At 38.0% G+C, this 20,532-nt stretch overlaps 4 protein-coding genes across 5 annotated transcripts; 2 read left to right on the top strand and 2 right to left on the bottom strand.

Annotated features, from left to right (window-relative positions):
- Positions 1–661: 661 nt before the first annotated feature.
- On the top strand, positions 662–2,946 carry LOC111497177 (cyclin-D5-1-like). The gene is made up of 5 exons (XM_023147875.1): positions 662–1,226; positions 1,421–1,504; positions 1,590–1,881; positions 1,971–2,104; positions 2,204–2,946. Exons 1-5 carry the CDS (start codon positions 945–947, stop codon positions 2,420–2,422), a joined length of 1,011 nt encoding a protein of 336 aa, XP_023003643.1. The 5' UTR covers positions 662–944; the 3' UTR covers positions 2,423–2,946.
- A 1,261-nt stretch (positions 2,947–4,207) lies between these two features.
- Positions 4,208–9,806, top strand: LOC111497213. Of its 2 annotated transcripts, none has more exons than XM_023147935.1 (5): positions 4,208–5,596; positions 6,183–6,647; positions 6,737–7,801; positions 8,211–8,382; positions 8,823–9,806. In XM_023147935.1, the coding sequence occupies exons 1-5, from the start codon at positions 4,490–4,492 to the stop codon at positions 9,779–9,781; spliced, it is 3,768 nt and encodes a 1,255-aa protein (XP_023003703.1). In that variant the 5' UTR covers positions 4,208–4,489; the 3' UTR covers positions 9,782–9,806. The 2 variants fall into 2 exon arrangements, with proteins under 2 accessions (XP_023003703.1, XP_023003702.1); XM_023147934.1 differs by having other exon boundaries at positions 8,208–8,382.
- Positions 9,807–11,482: 1,676 nt separating this feature from the next.
- On the bottom strand, positions 11,483–14,394 carry LOC111497273 (protein SHORT-ROOT-like). The gene has a single exon (XM_023148030.1). The coding sequence runs from the start codon at positions 13,188–13,190 to the stop codon at positions 11,712–11,714; it is 1,479 nt and encodes a 492-aa protein (XP_023003798.1). The 5' UTR covers positions 13,191–14,394; the 3' UTR covers positions 11,483–11,711.
- Positions 14,395–16,222: 1,828 nt separating this feature from the next.
- LOC111497137 (peptidyl-prolyl cis-trans isomerase CYP65-like) lies at positions 16,223–20,340 on the bottom strand. Its single transcript, XM_023147806.1, has 11 exons — positions 20,045–20,340; positions 19,865–19,927; positions 19,666–19,769; positions 19,268–19,359; positions 19,074–19,163; positions 18,900–18,975; positions 18,439–18,812; positions 17,964–18,220; positions 17,592–17,880; positions 17,153–17,263; positions 16,223–17,046 (listed from the first exon to the last, which is right to left on the bottom strand). Exons 1-11 carry the CDS (start codon positions 20,170–20,172, stop codon positions 16,849–16,851), a joined length of 1,782 nt encoding a protein of 593 aa, XP_023003574.1. The 5' UTR covers positions 20,173–20,340; the 3' UTR covers positions 16,223–16,848.
- Positions 20,341–20,532: the final 192 nt, after the last annotated feature.

The raw sequence follows: 20,532 nt of genomic DNA, 5'->3' as shown, positions 1-20,532 counted from the left end.
CATCAAATACGATGTTAATAAAAAAATGTTTTATGTTCGAAATATATTTCCAAATAAAGGTTTTGTAATTCATGTGGGAGTAGAATCATTCTTGTGATATTAAAGAACATTAAAGTTTATTTGGTCAATTGTCTGTGTAATCTTTTATTTTATTTATTTCTTTCTAATTATTCCACAAACGCAAAACTTGAGATGGAATTTGCTTTTACGAAAAAGAGAACAGTGAAAATTAAGATGATATGTATTTATTTTATCACATATATTTTTTAGGTATTTGGTCGGTTGTTTAATGGGACGAAGTTATCAAATTCTAAAATGTAACATTATTAAATATTGAGTTGTCTAATTAATTTTGTCTTTTAAAGTATAGTTTGGTGTCGATCCATGGAGAGCGTAGTTTTTATGAGATTTGTCTATGTGTTTTCCAACATTTTAAAGGTTCAGTTAGTCCCATCGTCTCTTGTATTGGTATCTTTGTCACGAGCATCATCTTGTAGATCTATAACCTCGAACTTCTCGTTTTGATGAATGCCCTCGTTTATGGTAACGTAATTTCATAAATATATTTAATGGGTGAAAAGAAATTAAGTTTTTTACTTTTATCGTAATGAAAGGAAAAAAACGAGAAAGAGAACTGATATGATATGATACGATAGAGATGAGAGTTTGACAGGAAAAAAGGGATTGAAGAGCCAAAGAAACTCAATATCTCATCCGGTTGTTTTGGCGGCAACGAAACCGGTGTTTTCGCCCGCCTCCCCACTCGCCAAAGTCCACTCTTTTCCCTCTTTTTTTCTCCTCACCTTCCCCCTCTTTCTCGACTCCATGTTTTGGGCTTGTTCGTGGGTTTTAGGAGCTAAGCAGCTCCTCTACAAATTTACCCACATTCCCCTTTCTTAGACTTTTCTTCTTGTTCGAATGTACAGAGAACCCGACGCCCAGATATGGGGTACACTACTGACCGTGCTTCTTCTTTCTCTCTCTCCAATCTTTTGTGTCAAGAAGATGCGTCTTTCTTGACTGACGATGACCCCGATGAACCCACCGCCCCTTCCGACCCGATTCCCTTTTTTCTCGCCGATGACGATGATGAGTATTTTGAGATCTTAGTTGCAAGAGAGACTGGGACTGAATCTACAACCCCTTTGCCCTTAAATCATTCTCCGCCCTCTATCCAGACCTGGTTGAGGACTGTCCGATTGGATGCAATTGACTGGATTCTCAAAGTTCGTCTTCTTTTTTGCTACAATTCGACTTACCCTTAATGGATTCGTGTTTTTTTTTTTTTTTTTTTTTTTTTTTTTTTTTTTTTTTTTTTTTNTACCCTTAATGGATTCGTTTTTTTTTTTTTTTTTTTTTGTTTTGTTTTTGTTCTTTTGGGGATTTTATAGCTTGGTTTTGTGTCTGTTCTTTGATTTAGAGTCAGGTGCTTTTTGGATTTCAATTCCATACTGCGTATCTATCCATCACCTATTTCGATCGGGTTTTGTCTATCCGGAACCTTGTAAGCTATCTAATCCGTCAATCTGAATGTTGGGTTATGCCGATCAAGTGTTTGATTAATTGATTCTTCTGTAATTGACGGACAGCAAAAGAGGTCGTGGATTTTCCGATTGTTGGCTGTGGGATCCCTGTCACTGGCGGCTAAGATGGAGGAATCTAAAACCCCTAAGTTATCGAGTCTTCAAGTTGAGGGACTTGATATGGAAAGCAAGGCAATTCAAAGAATGGAACTCTACATTCTTAATACCTTGGGATGGAGAATGAGCTCAGTCACTCCCTTTTCTTATCTACAATACTTAATCCGAACGATCTTCATCGACTCCAATTCACAAGGATTACTCTCTAAAGCTGCGAAGTTTATAATGGCAACAGTTAAAGGTATCATCCGATCCCCCATTTCATGATTAATCGCTTCTTCATTTGCAAGTTCAATTGATCTGTTCATTAAACTGGGACTTACGGTACAGAGATTAACTTAGTGGATCATCGACCATCTATCATAGCTGCCGCTTCATTATTAGCTTCATCTGATGCTCATATGACAAGAGAACAGGTTGAGCTTAATTTGAAAGCGATACCTTCATTTGGGTCATTAGAATATGTGAGTTCTACTGCTTTGAGATGGTTCATAATGCATAAATCAGATCCGATGTGCATGTTTTTGCTTATTTTGTTCTTGCATTGTTGAAAAATGCAACAGGAAGATGCATTCTTTTGCTATAATCTGATGCTCAAAACTGAGAAAGGGAATGTGAAAGAAGAGATTATTGGAACTCCATCATCTTCAATTTGCACAACCACCCCTAATATTGTTGACAACCGTTCTGCTACCTCCACTTCTGGTACCAAGAGTAAGAGACGACTCACATTCGAGGAGTCCGATCCAGATTGTCCAGAGAAGAAGATTCATCGGCCATAGTGAAACATAGTATGGTATTAATAATGAGAATCTAGGATGTTTTTCACTCCAACATTGTTGTTCGAGATAAATTTTTGTTGATCAAACGATTGGGGCTTCATTTTTCCAATACCCAATAAAGGATCCAGCAGTGACAGACAAGAAATAGAAATAAGGGAGAAGTAAATATGAGAGAAAGGGATAATTATAGCCTGGACAATGGAGTAAGAACAAGAAGATGAAGAACACAAGAAGAAGCTGACTTAGTGTAAGAAAAAGAAAACCATCAAATTCCAAGAGAATCCTTGAAGGAGACTGAAGGTTGTTGTGGTTATTGCTAATGTTTTTATGTTCATGATCACTTGATGCTGTCACTTGCTCTTTTCATTATATTTATTAAATTTTGTTTTATTTAGTTCCATTGTTTTTGCCATGATGATCACGAATTTTATTGTTGAGTATCTATTGCCACCCTACCTTTTGATGGGAGGCTTGGGATGCTTCCCCCTTCTCTTTCAATACACTGGAGCTGATAAAGTTTGTGCTTTCCTGTGTACCATTTGAGCCATTTGGAAGAAGTGTATACATAACATTAATAAGAATGTTGGAATGCCTTTTGATCCATTGTTAGGATTCTTTCATACTCTTCCTCACTCACTCACTCACTTGAAACTCGAAACTAATTCATCTGTTCGTTGTTGGTTTGGCTGGCCCTATTCTCCTGCTTTTCTTCTTTGTTGTCATGGGAGGTTAATTCGAAGTTGTTGAAGATAATTCCTTATATTCTGAAACAGGAAAAGAGTTTCTGATCGAAGGGAAGTTCGGGAATGTCCCGTCCTACTCGTCAAGTGGCGTTCTTGGCTTATATCAGATGGTTTAGTTGGGGAATGAGGGATGGGGGAGGATGAAAAGGGTGTGGTAGTAGCTATTTTGAGTGAGAGATGAGGGGCAGGAGTGAATTATTTTGGTTGAAAGTAGGCGTTGGTGATGCATCTCATTTGTTTTGGTTGGGATATGGTGGGAGAAGTTAGGCAATGAGATATCTGAGAAGATGGGTGTCAGTGGCTCCACATATCATACCTCTTTTAGTTTTGGTTTTGTAATGGAAACACTGTCAGTGGTTGATGACTACAGAGTGTACTGTTTTTCCCCCCCATGGGGATGAAAACACTGGAAGCCACAGCCAAGTAAGGGAGACTAATCATACCACAAAAGCCTCATACCCTAACTTCAGCGTTAAGATTCCATCCATGCCCCATCTCCACTCATAAGTGCCCTGCCCTTTTCTCCCTGCCCTTTTCTCGTGCTTCTCTGAGATCCCTTCTCGGTTAAAGAAGAGAATGAAACATTTCGTAGGAGTTGTTACAAATAATATCTGAGCCATACATTAGGCGGTGTACCAGTAGGACGCTCGGTCCCCAAAGCAGGTCCACATTAACAATATTTTTCCTTTTCTAAATCATGTAAATTAATTAGAAATGGCTATAGAAAAACGGAAGAAATGTATTAAAATATCTAATGAACATATTTAACTATTTTATTTATAATATAAATGAGAAAGGAATAATGTTTCATTTCGTTCATTAATGACAGTTCTATTAACAAAGTTCAATTATTTGAATTCTTAGCTTAGATCTTCCTCTCATTAATTGTATGTTTGCACAAACAGAGAAATGAACCTTTAATTAAAAAATATTTAAATATATGAAAACTATTTAGTTCTGGGCCGGCCCAAGTATAGAGACGTGGGGGACGAGACTATTGTAAAAAGGGCGCGAAAATGCTCAATTTAAATTCGAATGGGGTTATACTAAACGTACCTGTCCGTGACGATTGGTAAAAAAGAAGCAGCAGAGTATCAGAGTCAACCGGAGATGCTCCGTCATGGTCATCGTTTCTCCGTCTTCGCCTTCGAATTTTGAAGTACAGAGAATGAAGCGATTCTCCTCCGTCGCCGAATGGAAGGAAGCGACAGTTTTGGCCTCAGTTTCCGTTTCCGACGACTCTGTTTAAAGACAAAGGAAGGACTCCAACCCCATATATAGCAGAAAGGGATATCGAAACAGAGATAGTAGAAGTCTGTATCCCATGGAGAAGAGGTTGCGTTCATCTCTTGAATCCTCGGCGGGAGAATTCGTCTCCTCTGCTGTAAAACTAAGCCTCAAGTCATCAAAGCACGCGTTCAAAACCCTAATTCATGGCGTAAAGTCTTCTTCAGATCTTTCCTCCTCTATTCCTCTAGCCCTCCAACTTTCTGTTTCTCGTGCAATTGAAACTTTTCGGAATCTTCTAGGCACCAGTTTCACGAACTCTAATCCACAATCCAACTCTAGTCCCTCCAAGTCCCCGCAGTCTCCTCCCACTAAACGTCTGCGACGATCTTTGCGCCATTCCAAAACTCGGGAATTTGAAGATTTAGAAAGTGGTGAATCCAATTCGAACTTACGAAAGGAGAAAGTTCTGGCAGAGCTCGAAATTTTGTCGTACCTTGTTTTTTTGTGCATTTCGCACCCTAAAAGAGTATTTTCTCTGATCGATTTACTGCCGGGCGCTCGGGAGTTGCACGATAATTTGATTATATTCGAGTCGAATACCGTATTGTCAACGGAGATTGCAAATTTGTGCGAGGAATGGTGGAAGGAGGACTTGCCGGGGCGAGAATCTCTGATCTCTCTGTCCCTTCCTTTCTTGCTCTCTAGATCGTTGACGCTAAAGAAGAAGGGGGATGTGCACAAGGTTTATATGCTTCGTGAGGCATTTTCCTTGTTTGATTTTGAAGACGAGAGTATCAAAGATTTGAAACTTTTGCTAATTCGTTGCGTTATTTCACCTCTGTATTTGAAAACCGAGGATGGTCGTCGGTTCCTGGCATATACTTTTGGCTTAAGTCGGCAGCTACTGAAGGAAGCGTTGGCAATTATCCGATCCCAAATTCCATTTGGAAGAAAATCTATGTTGGAGGGGTACGGAGACATCGTGTTTCGTGCTTGGCGGAATTCTGAAGGAGATATAAGAGATGAAATGGAAAATGGTTTTTTGCAGGGTCTGGTGGAGGGTGCCATACATGCGAGCACAAGTGCGTTTAGTGCTTCGATTAGAAGGGTTTTAGGAGCGTTTGTAGACCAGCGAACTGTCGACGGTGTTGAGAAGCTTCTTTTCCGTTTAACTGAGCCTGTGATATTTCGATCGCTGCAGGTACCTCTCTCTTTCTAGCAAGCCGTTCTTAATTCACAATTGAATGGCTCTATAGCTCAATTGGTATGAGCAGTAGCAATTAATGTGTTCTTGTGACATTCTGAAATTCATTAGTCTGCACTCCTCATCTTGTTCATTGTAAACAGTTAAGAGGGAAAAAAGGAACTATTGAATTAACTTACTTCGAAGGTTAGAAGATGAATTAAAATGTTGAGGATGTATGAACCAATTGAATTTTCTTTAGGATTTGGTTGTGATAGTGTTTTAGTAAGGTTTCAGTACTAGCTGAGCTTCTAGTTCTCAATCTATTAATGATTTAGAGTGTGCTTGGATAAACATTCTAAGTGATTTTGAACTGCAAAATTGTTTCTCTTGAAAGTTAGATAGTTTGGTAACAAAGCAAAAATAATTTTTTGAAATAGTCACATCGGTTTAATCATCTTTTGATGGATCACTTCAAAGTTAATAGACACAACTTCTATTTAACGTTCATGTATAATATACTCGGGAGATTCTGCTTATGGAAGTATGTATTTAGGCTTTGGTTAGTACACGGTTCTTATTATCCTGCTGAATCTCTTGCAAGGTTGCAAATTCAAATGTTCGTCAAAATTCATTGCACCTACTTTTGGATGTGTTTCCTCTGGAAAACCCAGATGCTACAAAAGAGCTAAAGGACACATTGCTCGAGAAACAGTTCTTTTTAATAGAGAAGCTTCTCATGGATGAATGTTCTGATGTGAGAGTCGTAGCAGTTGAAGGTTGTTGTCGCATTCTTTATTTATTTTGGGAAATAATCCCTTCATCGACCATCACAAAGATCATTACCAAAATTTTTGATGAAATGTCGCGTGATATATCCAATGAAGTCAGGCTTTCAACATTGAATGGCATAATCTATTTGTTTGGAAACCCTCAATCCCATGAGATTCTTAAAGTGATCTTACCAAGGTTGGGGCATTTGATGCTGGATAATGCGCTTTCGGTAAGAGTAGCTCTAGCAGATATCCTCCTCCTTATCAGGGATGTTCGTGATTTCCAGTTTAATAAGGTAAGGCTATCATATTACTAATTTTTTTTAAGCATAAATGCTACGAAGGCGTGTTCTTTCCGATAATGTATCCTCGAATGTTTCTGTAGGTGGTCAGTTTAGATGTATTGTTAACGGTACTCGCACATGATCAACCCATTATTAGCCAGAAAATTACTAGATTGCTGATACCATCGTATTTTCCCACCAAAATATCAATTGAAGAGGCATGCAGTCGCTGCATAACACTTATAAAGCGGTCTCCCATGGCTGGAGCAAGATTTTGTGAATTTGCTGCGTCAGAAGGGGCATCTCTTAAGTCAATTAAGGAGCTTGTTCAAGCATTAATCAATTTGGTTTCGTCCTCTGCCAAGCTGGATGAAAATTACATTGATGGCTTACTTCTTTCAGCCAAATACCTCTGCAGCAGCATTTCTAGTGAACTTTGTTATAAGAACGATCTCAAAGATTTGTTCACCGGTGAAAAATTGAAGTGCTTGCTCTCTGTAGCACATTCTGGGCGTGCACGATCTTCTTTATTCGACATTGTGTCCATGTTCTCTCCCGATGGTCTTACGGATCTCCTTGAGGAGTGTATGCAATTAATTACTAACTGCAGTGGTTTGTCGGGTGACTTAGCAAAGCAAGCTGAAGTGAGGTCTGGCCATAAGTTTTTCCAGGCTTGTGATGCACTAGATGTTATGTTCGAAGCCATGACATTGTTACTACAGAAATCTGCTTATCGTTGTCACATTAGATTTGGTACTGAGATACCAAAGTTGAGTGTTTCCCCTGCAAAGAGAAAGAGATGTAAGTTATCAGGGAAAGTACAATCTAAATTAAAGCGTTTTGGTGGAAAAAAGTGTCTGAGCTTTGAAGGCGACTACCTTGTTGCAGTAGGAATATCGTGGCAAGTTAAAGATTTGGTTTCAGATGAAAAAATGAAGAGTGCTTTATTGAGTTCTCAGACTATAGAGACCATATTTCTTACTTTAAAAGTTATCTGTGAAGTAAGTATTGTAGAATGCGTTGATTATGAGTATATGGATGTATCTCCCGTTCTAGCATATACATCTCTTGCTTTGCACATGGCGCTAAAGAAGTGTTGCAGCAAAAATAGTACGAGTAATAGTGGAACCAAGAACAAAATTGTGACAGATTCTTCTAGTTCAGAGGCAAGTGCTTATACTTTGATATTCTGGTAACTTGAAGTGCTAGTCCCTATTCCCCTTGGATAGGATGAACTGTATACGGTGTCTTCTTGTTTCTTAGATATATATTCCCATCCAGCTCTCTTTACCTTCCACTTAAAATTGCTTAACTGCCCGGTTAATTACTCAAATAGTATGGCTATTACAATATTATCAAATAATTCCTGTTTGATGAAAAACTGTAATTTTTATTATTAAGATTTTATTCTAGTTGAGGGAAGTGTTTAGTACAAAGTTTCTTTTCTATTATGTTACAGTAGTTTCAACTTTACTTGCCAACGGAAACTCATTTGAAGTTGTGGAAATTATCATACTGTCTGATCCACGTTTTACCTTTACAGTATATTTCTGAAGTCTTATCATTCTTCTGCAGGCAATATTGGAGCAGACGCTTGATCACTTGCTTAACTGCGTTAAGAAACTGTACGAGTCAGAGGACCCTAGAAAACCTGATGAAGTTAAGCGAGGTGTCAGAAAATTGTCTCAACATGTAGAAAAAAAGCTGAAGGAATCTGGGAGAAATCAATCTCACCCTCTTGAGGGAGGTAAGCAATTCGCAAGTGAATTCTACTCTCGAGTGTAAACTAGCTCAACTAATACTTCAAGTTGAAATAATGACCGAAGTACTTTGTTTTGTTAGATTAAATTTATAGAATGAGATGCCCTAATACTCTTAATCTTGCTATATGATTCTGCTTTTCAATTCTTTGTTAATGGATCATTATTTCAATCCATGTTTTTAATAATCATGGGATAAACTCAAAATATTAAGATCTTATAGGTTTTCTGATTCTTGAAGTTAGCTCAGATGATACTTTCAAATTAGTTGATGAAGAACATTAAAAAGAACCATGCATCTAATTGTTTTGGGATTCAGGTTTGAAGTAAAATCTTAGATTTTTGTTTTTTGCAATACTTGTTAGCATATATACTATTGATATAAACGTGAATGACAAATTGTTGACATTTGTAGTTATTCATGTAGGATGTGTTGATCCTTTAAAAAAGACGTTGAAGCAGGGGAAGAACCTTACAGCTATCCTCAAGTTCATTGTTGATTCTATTTCCATGGGCTTTCTTTCAGAAAAGTATGAATTGTGCTTGAAATTTGCTTCAGAGTATATGCAACTCATCACGTCGATTTTAGGCCAACAAGTTCATAAAGATATTCAGTTCGAGATGGAAACGAAAGAATTTTTCCTCTGTCTAAAGTGCTCATTAACCTATGCTGCCAAGTTATTGAATCAAGTGTTAAGACATGTGAAAGATTCATCGTTGACGCAGATTCCTATTCTTGGCCATAATTTGCTTGATTTGATAGCCTTAGTTGAAGTACATTTGGGGTCTGGTTATGCAGCACGTCTTGTTGCGGTGGCAAAGTCTTGGCTTCCTGATCTGATTTTGGCTTTAGGAGCTGGTTGCATAATAAAACCTGTTGAAGGAGAGGAGGCGCACATCTACTTCTTTGAGCAAGCCAAAATTAATTTTCCCCCATGGTTATCAATGGTTGCAAAGATCGAACTTCTCGATTTGAATGAAGATTCTACCGAGGAGGACGATGACAGATCTCTAGACCAACATAAATTTTCCATATTTAAGAAATTTCTGAAGATGACTATCACATTTTTAGAAAGAGATCACCACATCTTGGATGCAGTTGGAGCGATTTTTATGATTGGCTCAGAAATTGGGTTGGAAACAAAGGACTTTGGGCTGGTATTGGGACTTCTACAGTTCGTGTGCCGAAGCCTGTATAGTGCTGACGGCAGAGAGTGGGGTGATATTATGTTGGCTTCTTTGCAACGTTGTTACCCTCAGATAGAGAAAGAATTAACAGAATGTAACGGATATGAACGTCATCAGTTGGATAGGGCAAAGGCTTTGCTTGAACCCATATGGTTGTACCATATTTTCGAAACTGGTAAAGTTTTCGATGATGAATGAGTAGACAAACCTTTATGTTATTACAGTACCGAATGTTATTTATCTTTTAGTTTTCCTGGAAGAAGCATACCTTTACTAGTGAACCCGAGCATGGCTAAAATCAATAGGCTTTCTAGGGATAAGTTTGTTAATTATAGATCTAAGTAAAGGATATTGGGATAGGAAAGAAAGGGCAGCCTGCACACCCCAAGAGCAGACTCGTGCTCCTTGACAGACAACAGACTATTCAAGTGGGTGGGGGTATTCCACAGTTCATAACATAAGTGGGAAAAGGAAAAAGAAAAATGAGAGCCAGTTTTGAATGTCGTGGTGAGGAGATTAATGGTTCGGCCCTATGAAAAGAAAACTGAAAAGTAACAATTGTTCATCCATGGGAAACGGCAGCTTTAAGGCCACGGCATGGACAAGCCCACATCAACTTTTATAGAATGTGTTGGTGTTGGAAGGGAAGAGACTTGTAGTGTCAACGGTGAGATTTTAGGCCACAATGAAATAAAGTTAGCCTGTATTTACTCTGGCTGGTAAGTTTATTGAAATGACGCATCACATTCTCACGCTCCTCGCAAAGATACACGGCTAGTTCAAATGAGAAAGACCAGCCAGAAAGTACTTGAAAGTTGAAAGTGAACTCAGGTACTATAAACGTAGCCCTATCTTTATACGCACTCATGTTTTTGTTTCTGTATTTTGTAATTTTAAAGCGAATCATTCACCATTCACCTTCTGTGGGCCAAAAGTAGCATCACTGGGAAAGAGCTTTTTCCTTTTTTTTTTTTTTTTTCTTTTTTCCATTAGTGGGGGCCATAATTAGAAAAGTAAGAAAACTGATGGCTGGCTTAAATAAAGAACACCCTCCTCACTCCCTCCCTCCCTCCCTCTGTCAAATCCCATATGAAAAATCTTAGACTTTTGAAAAGTTTCCTCGGGAATTTAGAGAGAGAGAGAGAGAGAGAAAGTGGGCATTGAAAGTCAGCATGAGGAGGCCACTACACAGCCCATTTGTGCCACTAATGGGCGAATATCTCAGCGGCCGTCCTAAGATTCTGAGTGCCTCCTCAGGCTCGAAGTTCTATTCCCAAAACCCAATGCCTTCTTTTCCCACCTCTTCTAAGTTTTTTTTTTCTCTCTTTACTTTCGATTATCTATCTAATCTCCAACTTAACCAATTTGATATCGTTCAAATTTATTTGCTTATTAATGCCATTTTGCTTCATCTCCATCCACCAACTCCACTTGTGATATTGGACCTCTCTTCTCTTCCCATTGTGACAATTGTTTGGATCTTTTCGTTTTAATAATGATTCTAAAAAAAGTGGTTCATTTCCTATGCAATCCAGAATAATTCTACTCTTTTTTTTTTTTTTTTTTTTTAAGTTAAAAGACATTTACTATTTTTCAAAATGTATAGTCATATTTGATATATTCAAACCTCTTCACTATATATTATGTGCACATCCTATAAGGTTGGGTTTGGGACTCAATTGAGAACGTTAAATTATTGATAGTTTTTCTTGAATGCAAATAAAGAGAGGTTATATAATTAAGATTAAGATCAAGTCGAAAGGTTACCGATTTCTTGAACCTTTTTTCTTCTTACCAAAAATATTCGAATTAAGGTATACTAATGATTATTTATGTAAAAGTTAAATTCCTTCTACGTGATGCAATGTTGTTCTATAATTTGAAATAGTAATGAAGAAAAGAAAAGGGGGAAAAAAGGTTCATAAAAATGGGGAAATAATGACAAATTAAGAATTAAAATGTACCTGAATTGTATTAAAATCACTGGAAATAGATACTTTAATTTATGTTCTCTCCCTTTTTTGGTTCCAAACGGCCTTGCCCAAGGGTTTCCCCCATCCTTCAGCCATGTGCTAAAAGCCACCAACTGAACCATTTCCATTTCGATGGACCCACTGGTGAAGGTCAGTCAAGGTTTCCATGCACTGGCCCACACCACCGGCTGCTCTTTCCACGTCAAGAATATTCCGGCGACGTCCGAGCTCTGTGTCATTGCCCACCCTTCCTTGTACCTCCTCAATAGTGCCCTTACGTCGTCGCATACTTCGTCGCTGAATATCAGCGGACTGAAACCGCTTCCATGCAACCGCTGTGCCCACCGCGCCGCCGATTCCCTTCTCTCCACCGACTCCGCTGCCGAGCAAGCCACCAGGTCCACGATTGCCCTACCGGCTGCTCTCTCAAGCATCAACCGCTCGTTGCTTGTCCTCGTGAAACTCTCGTCCAATGTCTCGAAGTAAACCCTAAACCAACGCAGACATTCTTGGAACCCACTCAGAAATTCAATCCCATCGACGCCTACGTCGAGGTCGGCTTCCTCTTCTATCACAGTGATTATCCGCGGCCGTAAACTGCGGAAAGATGCAATCAAGAAATCTCGGCGGTTATCAACTGCCGCCACGGAACGTAACGCTCCGATGCAGTTGACGGCGAGTGCCTCGTCTTCTTTGATGTCTAATTTCGCCAAGTCCAAATCTGAAAGGTCACCGGAATGGTATAGCGTGTGGAATTTGAAAGGTACGCCCATAAGCCTAGCGAACTTTTCCATTCTTGTACCTATTTCCTTCATTACTTTTTGAGATGCGGCTACTCCACTTCCATCGCCGGGCTTAGTGATGACGACAGTTGTGAGGCGTAGGTGGGGCGTATCGTCGGTACGAGTCGCGAGGGCTTCTAGCAAAGTGGGCCACTGAGTGCAATACGTGTTACTGATATCGATTATGTGTAGCTTTGATTCGCCTTCTAAGGCTTCAATTAATGCGCCATTGCAAGAGACATGCCCAAAAGTGGTCCAGGGACTAACCTCCTGAAACTTGAGCATCATTTTCCTAGTTGATTCGAATGAGCATGTTTTCTCTGAGGCGGAGGACAAAGCGCGATAATTACGGTCGCCGGAATCAGTCATGCGGGTAAACAAGGCCTGCAGGAAATAGGCAGCTAGCTTTTGATCCGTATCCCCATAGGGGGAGCTAAGTTCGTTTAGCATCCACATCAGCTGCTGAACACGAGCACTATTCCTGTCAGAAATGGCCCTGGCGGTTTCTAGGAGAATATCAGGGGCCCACCTGCCGGAAAATTCGAAGTTGAAATCCGGAGCGGGGGAGACGAATGAGAATTGATCGATCGGGGTTGGGGTGGTGGCGGTGGGCGTGGTGGAGACGGTGGAAGATGGGTTGGGAAGGTAAGGATTGTAGTATTGTCTAGAATTACTAGACGATGAGAAATCTTCCTCATCCATGAGAACGTTGTAGCATTCTTCGTCTTCCTGTTGATGGTAATGGTATTGGTTTTGTCTAGACGATCTGGAGCTGCTAGAATTGGTTCTACTTCTACTGGAGTTGTAAGATTGTTCAGACTGAAGATTGACAAGCCGAAACAAGGTATCCATTTAAGACCCACATCAAAAAAGAAAAAAAAAACTCGGAATCTCCTTAGTCTTTTGGACTCGGAACAAGTTTTCTGAAAGTGAGGATTCGTTTCAGACTGAGAATTTAGGTGGTGGGTTAATGCCTAAAACAACATCAGAGCTAAAGGTGAGAGAAAGATGGGGAGGAATGATGGAGAGGGGGGAAGGCTTTGGGGTCTTATTTTAAAACCCTCTTCTGTGGAAGCAAGCAAGTAAGTAGATGATTGTTTTTATGGGCTAAATCTGAAATGTAATATAGCCATAACACATAGAGCATGGTTGGGATTGTGTAAAAAGTAGAGAAGGGGAGTGGGATTGGTTTAGAAATAGAATTCTGCTTCTGACAAAAAAGATGATGGAAGTGTGAGAAAAAGAAAGGAAAGGTAAGCATGTCTAAGAAGATGATCGATGGTGTTAGCTAGTGGATTAGCTTTTGCATTATTTTAGAATTTAGAGAGGGAGAGAGGATGTGTTTATATTATTAGAAGGTTGTGTTTGAGTGGAGTGGAGTGGAAGGCAGGCGTGCCGATTGGAGTTTGGGTAATAGAGAGAAAGAGAGGGAAAAAAAAAAATAATAATAAGGTAAAGCTGCCGGCGTGCATCAGCATCATAGAAGAAGAAGCCACTCACATTTGTTTGCCTCCTAATCTCTCTCCAAACTCTGCCAAAATTCTGGGTTCGCTTTATACTTTTCATAAACCCCCCCACCCCATACATGATGACAATGTGGTATAAATAATGATGTACACTTTTACCAATACAACCATCCCCTTCCCCAATTTCCATTTTCTAATTTCTAATTTCTAATTTCTAGGGCATGCTTTTGATCCAACTTTATTCCCTCCCCACCCCCATCTAATTTAATGTATTTACCACAATATTCTTAAGGCATCTATCTCTTGTTGCAGCAGCCCTACGCCCCTTTCTCCATATAGCCCCAACCATTCTTCTTCTTCTTCTTCGTCATCTCGCCTCCTCCACACATGATATTATTAGCTCATGCTCATGCTCATGCTCTAACCCCATGTTCAACTTTTCTGTTCTTCACCCATTTACCGAGAAATTTGTCTTCTTTTGGTTGAATGGCTGTATCTCTAGGTTATAGGACACTTGTTTTTATATTGGAATCTTCATGTGTGGATGAATTTATGTTAGGGGGATGATTGTGGCGGAAAATCTATGTGAGAATTTATAAGATTTGATGAATGATTTGGTCAACTCCATTTTTGGTGTCTGTTGTCCTTCATTTTTAGAAATTTGTTCTTTATTCCAAGCAGAGCATCATTGCTGAGAGAGAACCCAATTTCCCATATCTTATCTTATTATTATTTATAACTTAACACACACAAAACAAAAGGAACGAACCTTCAGTGTCTTTCCTCCACTTTGTTTTTCTTCCTTTCCATTATTCCTTTTCTTGTTTTCTTTCTCCCTATCAAATGTCTCTTGAATTTAACCCACAATATTTCTCTTTCAAACTAAAGTGGTTTATTAAACTTTTATGCTCTTTTACTATAAATTTCTATATATTCTTTTTCTTTTTGAGTTTGATCAAATGTTGATCATGATATGTTTTTAATTTTTTTTTTTTTACGTTTAATTGATATTAGTTCTCTTTAAATTAATTATTTGTTTTACATTTAGTAATTGCTGAATATTATTAATTTATTTATACTATCTCTTCTTTTAAGTTTGAGATATAACTATTTCTGAATAATACAAAAGTGATGTTAAACAAATTGATTTCCAAAGCTATCACAAACCATTTTCTTTGAATGATGGTGATCTGTGTTGCAATACAATTACAAAATTATTAACGAAAGACCATAAGTAAAGAAAAAATAATGATTCAAGAGAAGAAGAAAAAAAAAAAAANAAAAAAAAAAAAAAAAAAAAAAAAAAAAAAAAAAAAAAAAAAAAAAAAAAAAAAAAAAAAAACGAAAAAGCAGATTTAAGTATAACTTTCAAAAAAGAAGAAAAAACATGAGGGGATGGGGAAGCTTGAGTTAGGAGAGAAAAATTGGAGATGGCTACCTTCAAAAATAAAAATTGAAAGTGTAATTTAGCCCACTTTATACAGGATATTTGAATTCAAACTCGAATTTAATTTGATTTTGAATCCAATTAAATCTTAAATTAGAGATTTTAATTCAAAGTCATTTGAAAAAGAAAATTGAATAGAATCGTCTCAATATTAGATATAAAATTAAAAAAAAAATTGTGATATGAATAAAATTTCAATTAATTACATAATCCTAAAATAGACCCAGAGATTGGTTGAAATTAAATTCTAACCCATTAGATACTTCAAATCCAGGGATTGGTTGAAATGTGGTCCAAAATCTAAAATGAATGTAATGATTAAAGTGATTGTACGCTTGAAATTATTAGCCGAAGTTCATAATTTTCGAAGAAATAACAACTTCAAACCTCTTCTATGTAAACTACTTTTGTGAATAAATTACAGGTTAAGTTGTTGAACTCAAAAGAAAAAGGAAAAATAAAAAAAGAAAGAAATAATAATAAGAATAAGAATAATAAATAAGGATTTGTTTCATTCAATCAAAACCAAAAGCAGATGCTTCTCACCCCTGATTATTGACAACTGATGATCATAATTAATGTGTTGATCAATCAATATCTAATAGTTCGTTGCTATTGTTGAGCTAAAACTTAAACAATGGCTTTAAAAAAGAAAAGGTTAAAATGAAAATATAAAATATGGTCTAAATTATTAATAACAATTTGCAATTACGCTTAATATAAAAAAATAAAATAAATAAATAAATAAATAAGCTTATTTATCCTTACCTTCAAGTTTGAAGTTCTTGAATTACATATTGCCAAGACTCGAGATGATAACATAATTTGAGGCAAGGAAAAGTGATCTGCTACAACCAGCGAAGAGCAGAGTGAAAACTACAGGTGGGTTTCAAGATATCTCAATCTGTGTGGGCCAATATAAGTGGGCTAAAGCTGAGAGACTAAGAGAGTAAGCAGCGACACAGAAAAATGATCAAAATTTAAAGTCTGGATCGACAGCAAAGCTGTGAACAAGATAATTTAGCAGTGTTGGGTACGGTTGAAATACAACTTTACATGGAAATTCAGCATGCGGTCAAACTCATTTCTTTTAGTACAAAAAATATGAGAGTATGAAGGTTCAGATCTCCAATTCTAAGTATGAGTACACGGCTGAGTTATCCTCACTTTGGCATATACTCACAACTCACTACTCACTACTCCTTAGCAGAGAAACAGCTTTGAAATATAAATAATATTGGAAGAAGAAGAGCCGTTGTTATATCTGCCAATTGATTTTTACAGCACACTGTCGGAAAAGGAGGATTCATGTCTGAATTAAGCTTTTCCCTCTTTTTCTCACTCTCTCTCTCTATCTATCTATCTCTCTTTTTGGGTTTGGGGGAAGGGTTGTCCTTAGGCATAATCTACAACTCAAGAGTTTGTGAAATGAACTTCTGTCGTCAGTAATGGATTCCAGAACTCAATAGGCCAAATGCACCCTTTTTACCCGCTCCCCATTCCAATAACTTGTAAGATTTAAACACCAAAAGAAAACTGTAACTTAAGGGCTAGCTGCAAAACCTATGCCCTTTTCTAACTTGGTCTATAGGGATTATTACCACGAAGAGAAGTCTTTGAACTCTCCTGCAGCAGTCCTTTTCTTGGTCGAGGTAGTTGCTCCTAGACTAGCATCAACAGCAGGGGGTTTGGACTGGGCATTCCTTGCTTTCAGGTATTTCCCTACACCGCCACCTGCAGCTCCATTTTCAGCTACCCCGGTGCCTGGGTTGCTATACCATGATCCAACCTTATCCTGAAATAAACGCAAAGATACTCATCTGAGCTTATCAAAAGAGTTTTTCAAATAATGATGACGAATACTATAAGCTCCAACAAGTCATTGGGTTGTGGAGACAAACGTTTTCTTCATCTTCAACATTCTTCTCGTCTTTTTGCTTGTTTTCTTCTTCTTCATCGGGTTCTGAGTATGGATTGACAAAGACTGTGACACTTGTAATCTTGATCTCCTCCTGCACAAGTAAAAGATGAGATGCGTTGGGTCATCACAGTAGGAAGTAAGGTTTGAAATATCTAAGGGGAAAAGTAATGTCCAAGCATTGAAAAGTAACAAATTATGTTTGCCAACCATTCCATAGAAATGTCCATATATGCCCTTTAACATCCTCAACCATTCGTACACACACATGACTGACTTAATTGAGCTTTAAACTAGAGGATCGTTAATGTTTTCAAAGGGAAAATAGGCAAAGGGCGTCCTAGAAAATAAACATGAAACGGAAATCATGCTGACCACAAAAAATGGAAGGTTTAAAATTACAAAGATAATAACGAACTGACCAGAGGCCGATCATTGTCATCAACAGGAACCTTTTCCATAGCTGCCAAAGCAGTCAAACCACCAACAACACCGCCAAATACAGTATGCTTGAAGTTTAAATGATTGGCAGATTTGTATAGAATAAAGAACTGGGAACCATTAGTGTGGGGACCACTATTTGCCATACTGACAATTCCCCTTCCAGAATGAAGCAACTTGGAGTTGAGTTCATCTTTGAAGGGCTTTCCCCATATAGATTCACCTCCTCTCCCAGTACCAGTTGGATCACCACCTTGAATCATAAAATTCCTACATTATCACACCTTCACCATGTAAATACGCCAAATAATAAGATTATCATTATTGAACTACAGTCTGCAGCAGCATCGTACCTAATACTTCTATGAAAAGCTACTCCATTGTAGTAGCCATTTTCACACAGTGTGATGAAATTCTCACATGCCCTTGGAGTAATATCACAATGCAGCTCAATATTCAAATCTCCATGAGTTGTGTGCAACTGTACATATCCTTTCTTCTTTGGATTTTTCTCAACCTTGATATATTCGTGTTCATTCTTTGTAACAGGATCATAAGATGTAGATGTAAAGGATCGGGATGCAGCCCCCGTAGTGTAACGACTCTTTACCTGTAATAACAACTAATGTTAATAATTCATTTAGATGCCAAAAAAAATTATAAAAACCATTATAACCGGAATACTGGCCTTCTTTACGATACAGGTACCTGAATTCTAATTCAATCATATTGTTGGATAAAACATTTCAAATTGTTCGTTGAGTAGCATGTAATTAATAATGAATTTGAAGGGGGGAAATCTAACAATAAATAGTGTAATACACTAACCATCTTAGCATTCACCGGTGCTCTCTCACCGGCCATGTGCATGGCAATTCGAGCTGCAGTTTTTTCACTAGGAGCAGCTTTCGCAGCAGCTGCACTTCTTCCATGTACTGAAGCAGATGCAGCATCCACAATACTAAATGCCTGAGTAGGTGTCTCCTCTCCTTTTGCATTTTCCTTGGAATTTTCTTTAATGCGTGACCTAGCTTCTAAAATTGCAGCAAGGGCAGCTGCCCTTTCTTTCTGTGCCTTGCCACCACCTCCCCCATGAAGTGCAGTTTGCCTTCCTTTTTCTGTTCCAAGTTCCTTCAACATCTGCTTGATGTCCCCCGAGACATTTATGTTATATGTTGGATCTGATTTCATTTTCTGAAGTTCTGGGGAAAATTGAAGTCAATATAAAGAGTCAAGGTGCAGAGGCAGGACGGAATTAACACAAAAAAGGAAAAAGATCAGTTGCTGACCTTCATTATCAACTTTCAGGCTTTTTTTCACATGATCAAAATCCAGGAGAACCTTACTATCAAGTGCAGTAGGGTTCTGCAAATCAGCACTGAGTTTGAGGAAGTGCATAAAAATGAAATTTACTACCGAGATTAGAAACAGTTGAAAATGATCAAACTCTGGAACCCTTTTACCTGAATGGTTATAATATCTTCCCTACTAAATGGTTCATCAGTGAGAAGTTCCTTCCAGTTTTTTGTCTTGATATTTAGTTCTTTAATTGCCTAAAAGGTGGAAATATCAGAAAATCAAGCATCAAGCTCCAAGTACTTCAAGAAGAAGCAAGAAAAGACCACTGAGAATGAGAGCACCACGTGATATAACGTACCTCGTAGCAGAAGACATTTCCAGTGGTCTTTATAGCAACTATGTGAGTGAACTCGGTAAAAACTTTGTTTAGTACAGGGCACTGGAACTCACCTGAAGCAAAGTCGAGAATGCGGTAGGATCATCCACAACAAAAATATGATCTTCAAAAGCATATAATTCTGAGTTATATGTGTGTGTGTGTGTGTGTTTGTGTGCGCGGGCACCGAATTACAAAAATATTGAACTTTAACACATCATTTAACTCTAATCACACTGGCAAAAACCTATACCAGAGCCAAAAACAAAGAATTATTTTGACAACCATGCTACTGTAAATGACATTTGACAACCAGGAATATTCATCAATCATATTAGTTCAAGGCAACAAACATGATGAGGTTTTAAAACAATACCAACCTTCAGAGTTCTTGTGGAAAATCAGAGGAATAAGATCCTCCTGCTTCAGGGGAGCTCCAGTAACAGGATTTTTACCGTACTTCCGAATATAAGGGATGATATTCCTGAACCCGAGTACCAATATTGTTATGAAGAACAATAAACTAACTGATATTCATAAAAAACCAACAAAGTTATTGTGAATCTTAAAAAAACTTACATTATCTCGAAGATGCTGCCATCGGCAGTACATACAGGGTCCTCAAAGGGTGTAAATGTAAGCCTGCCATTAAACTGCAACTGTTAATTCATGGCAGACGCATGGGCGCCAAGTAAATAACAATTACGTACAGAAAAAGAAGAATCAGTAAGTGGAGATTAAAGAGGAATGAGAAATTACGCGCAGCAATAAAAAGGAAGCCGCTTGAAAGGAGTTTGATTGTCCTTGGATTTGGCTCCGCCCCATTCAGTGGCCCATTCAGTTTTCGTAATAAACAAACGGTCTTTACTGTGCTGTTTCTTCCCCATCTTCCTTTGCCTCTTTGAGCTTCGAACTCGGAAGCTGGCGAATCTCTGCAATTAGGGCTCCTGAAGAAGTTCAATTTCCCTTTCGCTCGATACCAATTCATACCCAGCCGAGGTTAGGGAAGCTGACCTCGTTTATCGACATGTCGTCATTTGAATCCGGATATATAATTCTTATGCAAATCGACGTATCGGTTTGATTTCCAAAAAATATTTTTTAAAAAACTGATTTTAATCTAATTAATATTATTAAATACTAATTCCCCGAGGACTCGTTTCATTCTTTTTTTTTTTTTTTTCAGTTTTTAAAAATCTATACTTATTTATTAATAATCTTATTTCGTACTATTTATAATTATTCTT

Source organism: Cucurbita maxima, unplaced genomic scaffold (genome assembly GCF_002738345.1).
Source record: "Cucurbita maxima cultivar Rimu unplaced genomic scaffold, Cmax_1.0 Cma_Scf00023, whole genome shotgun sequence".
Lineage (NCBI taxonomy): Eukaryota > Viridiplantae > Streptophyta > Magnoliopsida > Cucurbitales > Cucurbitaceae > Cucurbita > Cucurbita maxima.
Note: the sequence above shows the minus strand (reverse complement) of the source record. Positions and strands in the feature narration are given on the sequence as shown.

Coding starts and splice junctions, on each gene's coding strand:
- LOC111497177 (XM_023147875.1), top strand. CDS start 945: ATGGGGTACACTACTGACCGTGCTTCTTCTTTCTCTCTCTCCAATCTT. Junction 1,227..1,420: donor CAATTGACTGGATTCTCAAA/GTTCGTCTTCTT, acceptor TCTTTGATTTAG/AGTCAGGTGCTTTTTGGATT. Junction 1,505..1,589: donor TTTTGTCTATCCGGAACCTT/GTAAGCTATCTA, acceptor ATTGACGGACAG/CAAAAGAGGTCGTGGATTTT.
- LOC111497213 (XM_023147934.1), top strand. CDS start 4,490: ATGGAGAAGAGGTTGCGTTCATCTCTTGAATCCTCGGCGGGAGAATTC. Junction 6,648..6,736: donor GTGATTTCCAGTTTAATAAG/GTAAGGCTATCA, acceptor ATGTTTCTGTAG/GTGGTCAGTTTAGATGTATT. Junction 8,383..8,822: donor ATCTCACCCTCTTGAGGGAG/GTAAGCAATTCG, acceptor TTATTCATGTAG/GATGTGTTGATCCTTTAAAA.
- LOC111497273 (XM_023148030.1), bottom strand. CDS start 13,190: ATGGATACCTTGTTTCGGCTTGTCAATCTTCAGTCTGAACAATCTTAC.
- LOC111497137 (XM_023147806.1), bottom strand. CDS start 20,172: ATGGGGAAGAAACAGCACAGTAAAGACCGTTTGTTTATTACGAAAACT. Junction 19,164..19,267: donor GAAATGTCTTCTGCTACGAG/GTACGTTATATC, acceptor TCCACCTTTTAG/GCAATTAAAGAACTAAATAT. Junction 18,813..18,899: donor CCTGAAAGTTGATAATGAAG/GTCAGCAACTGA, acceptor AATTTTCCCCAG/AACTTCAGAAAATGAAATCA.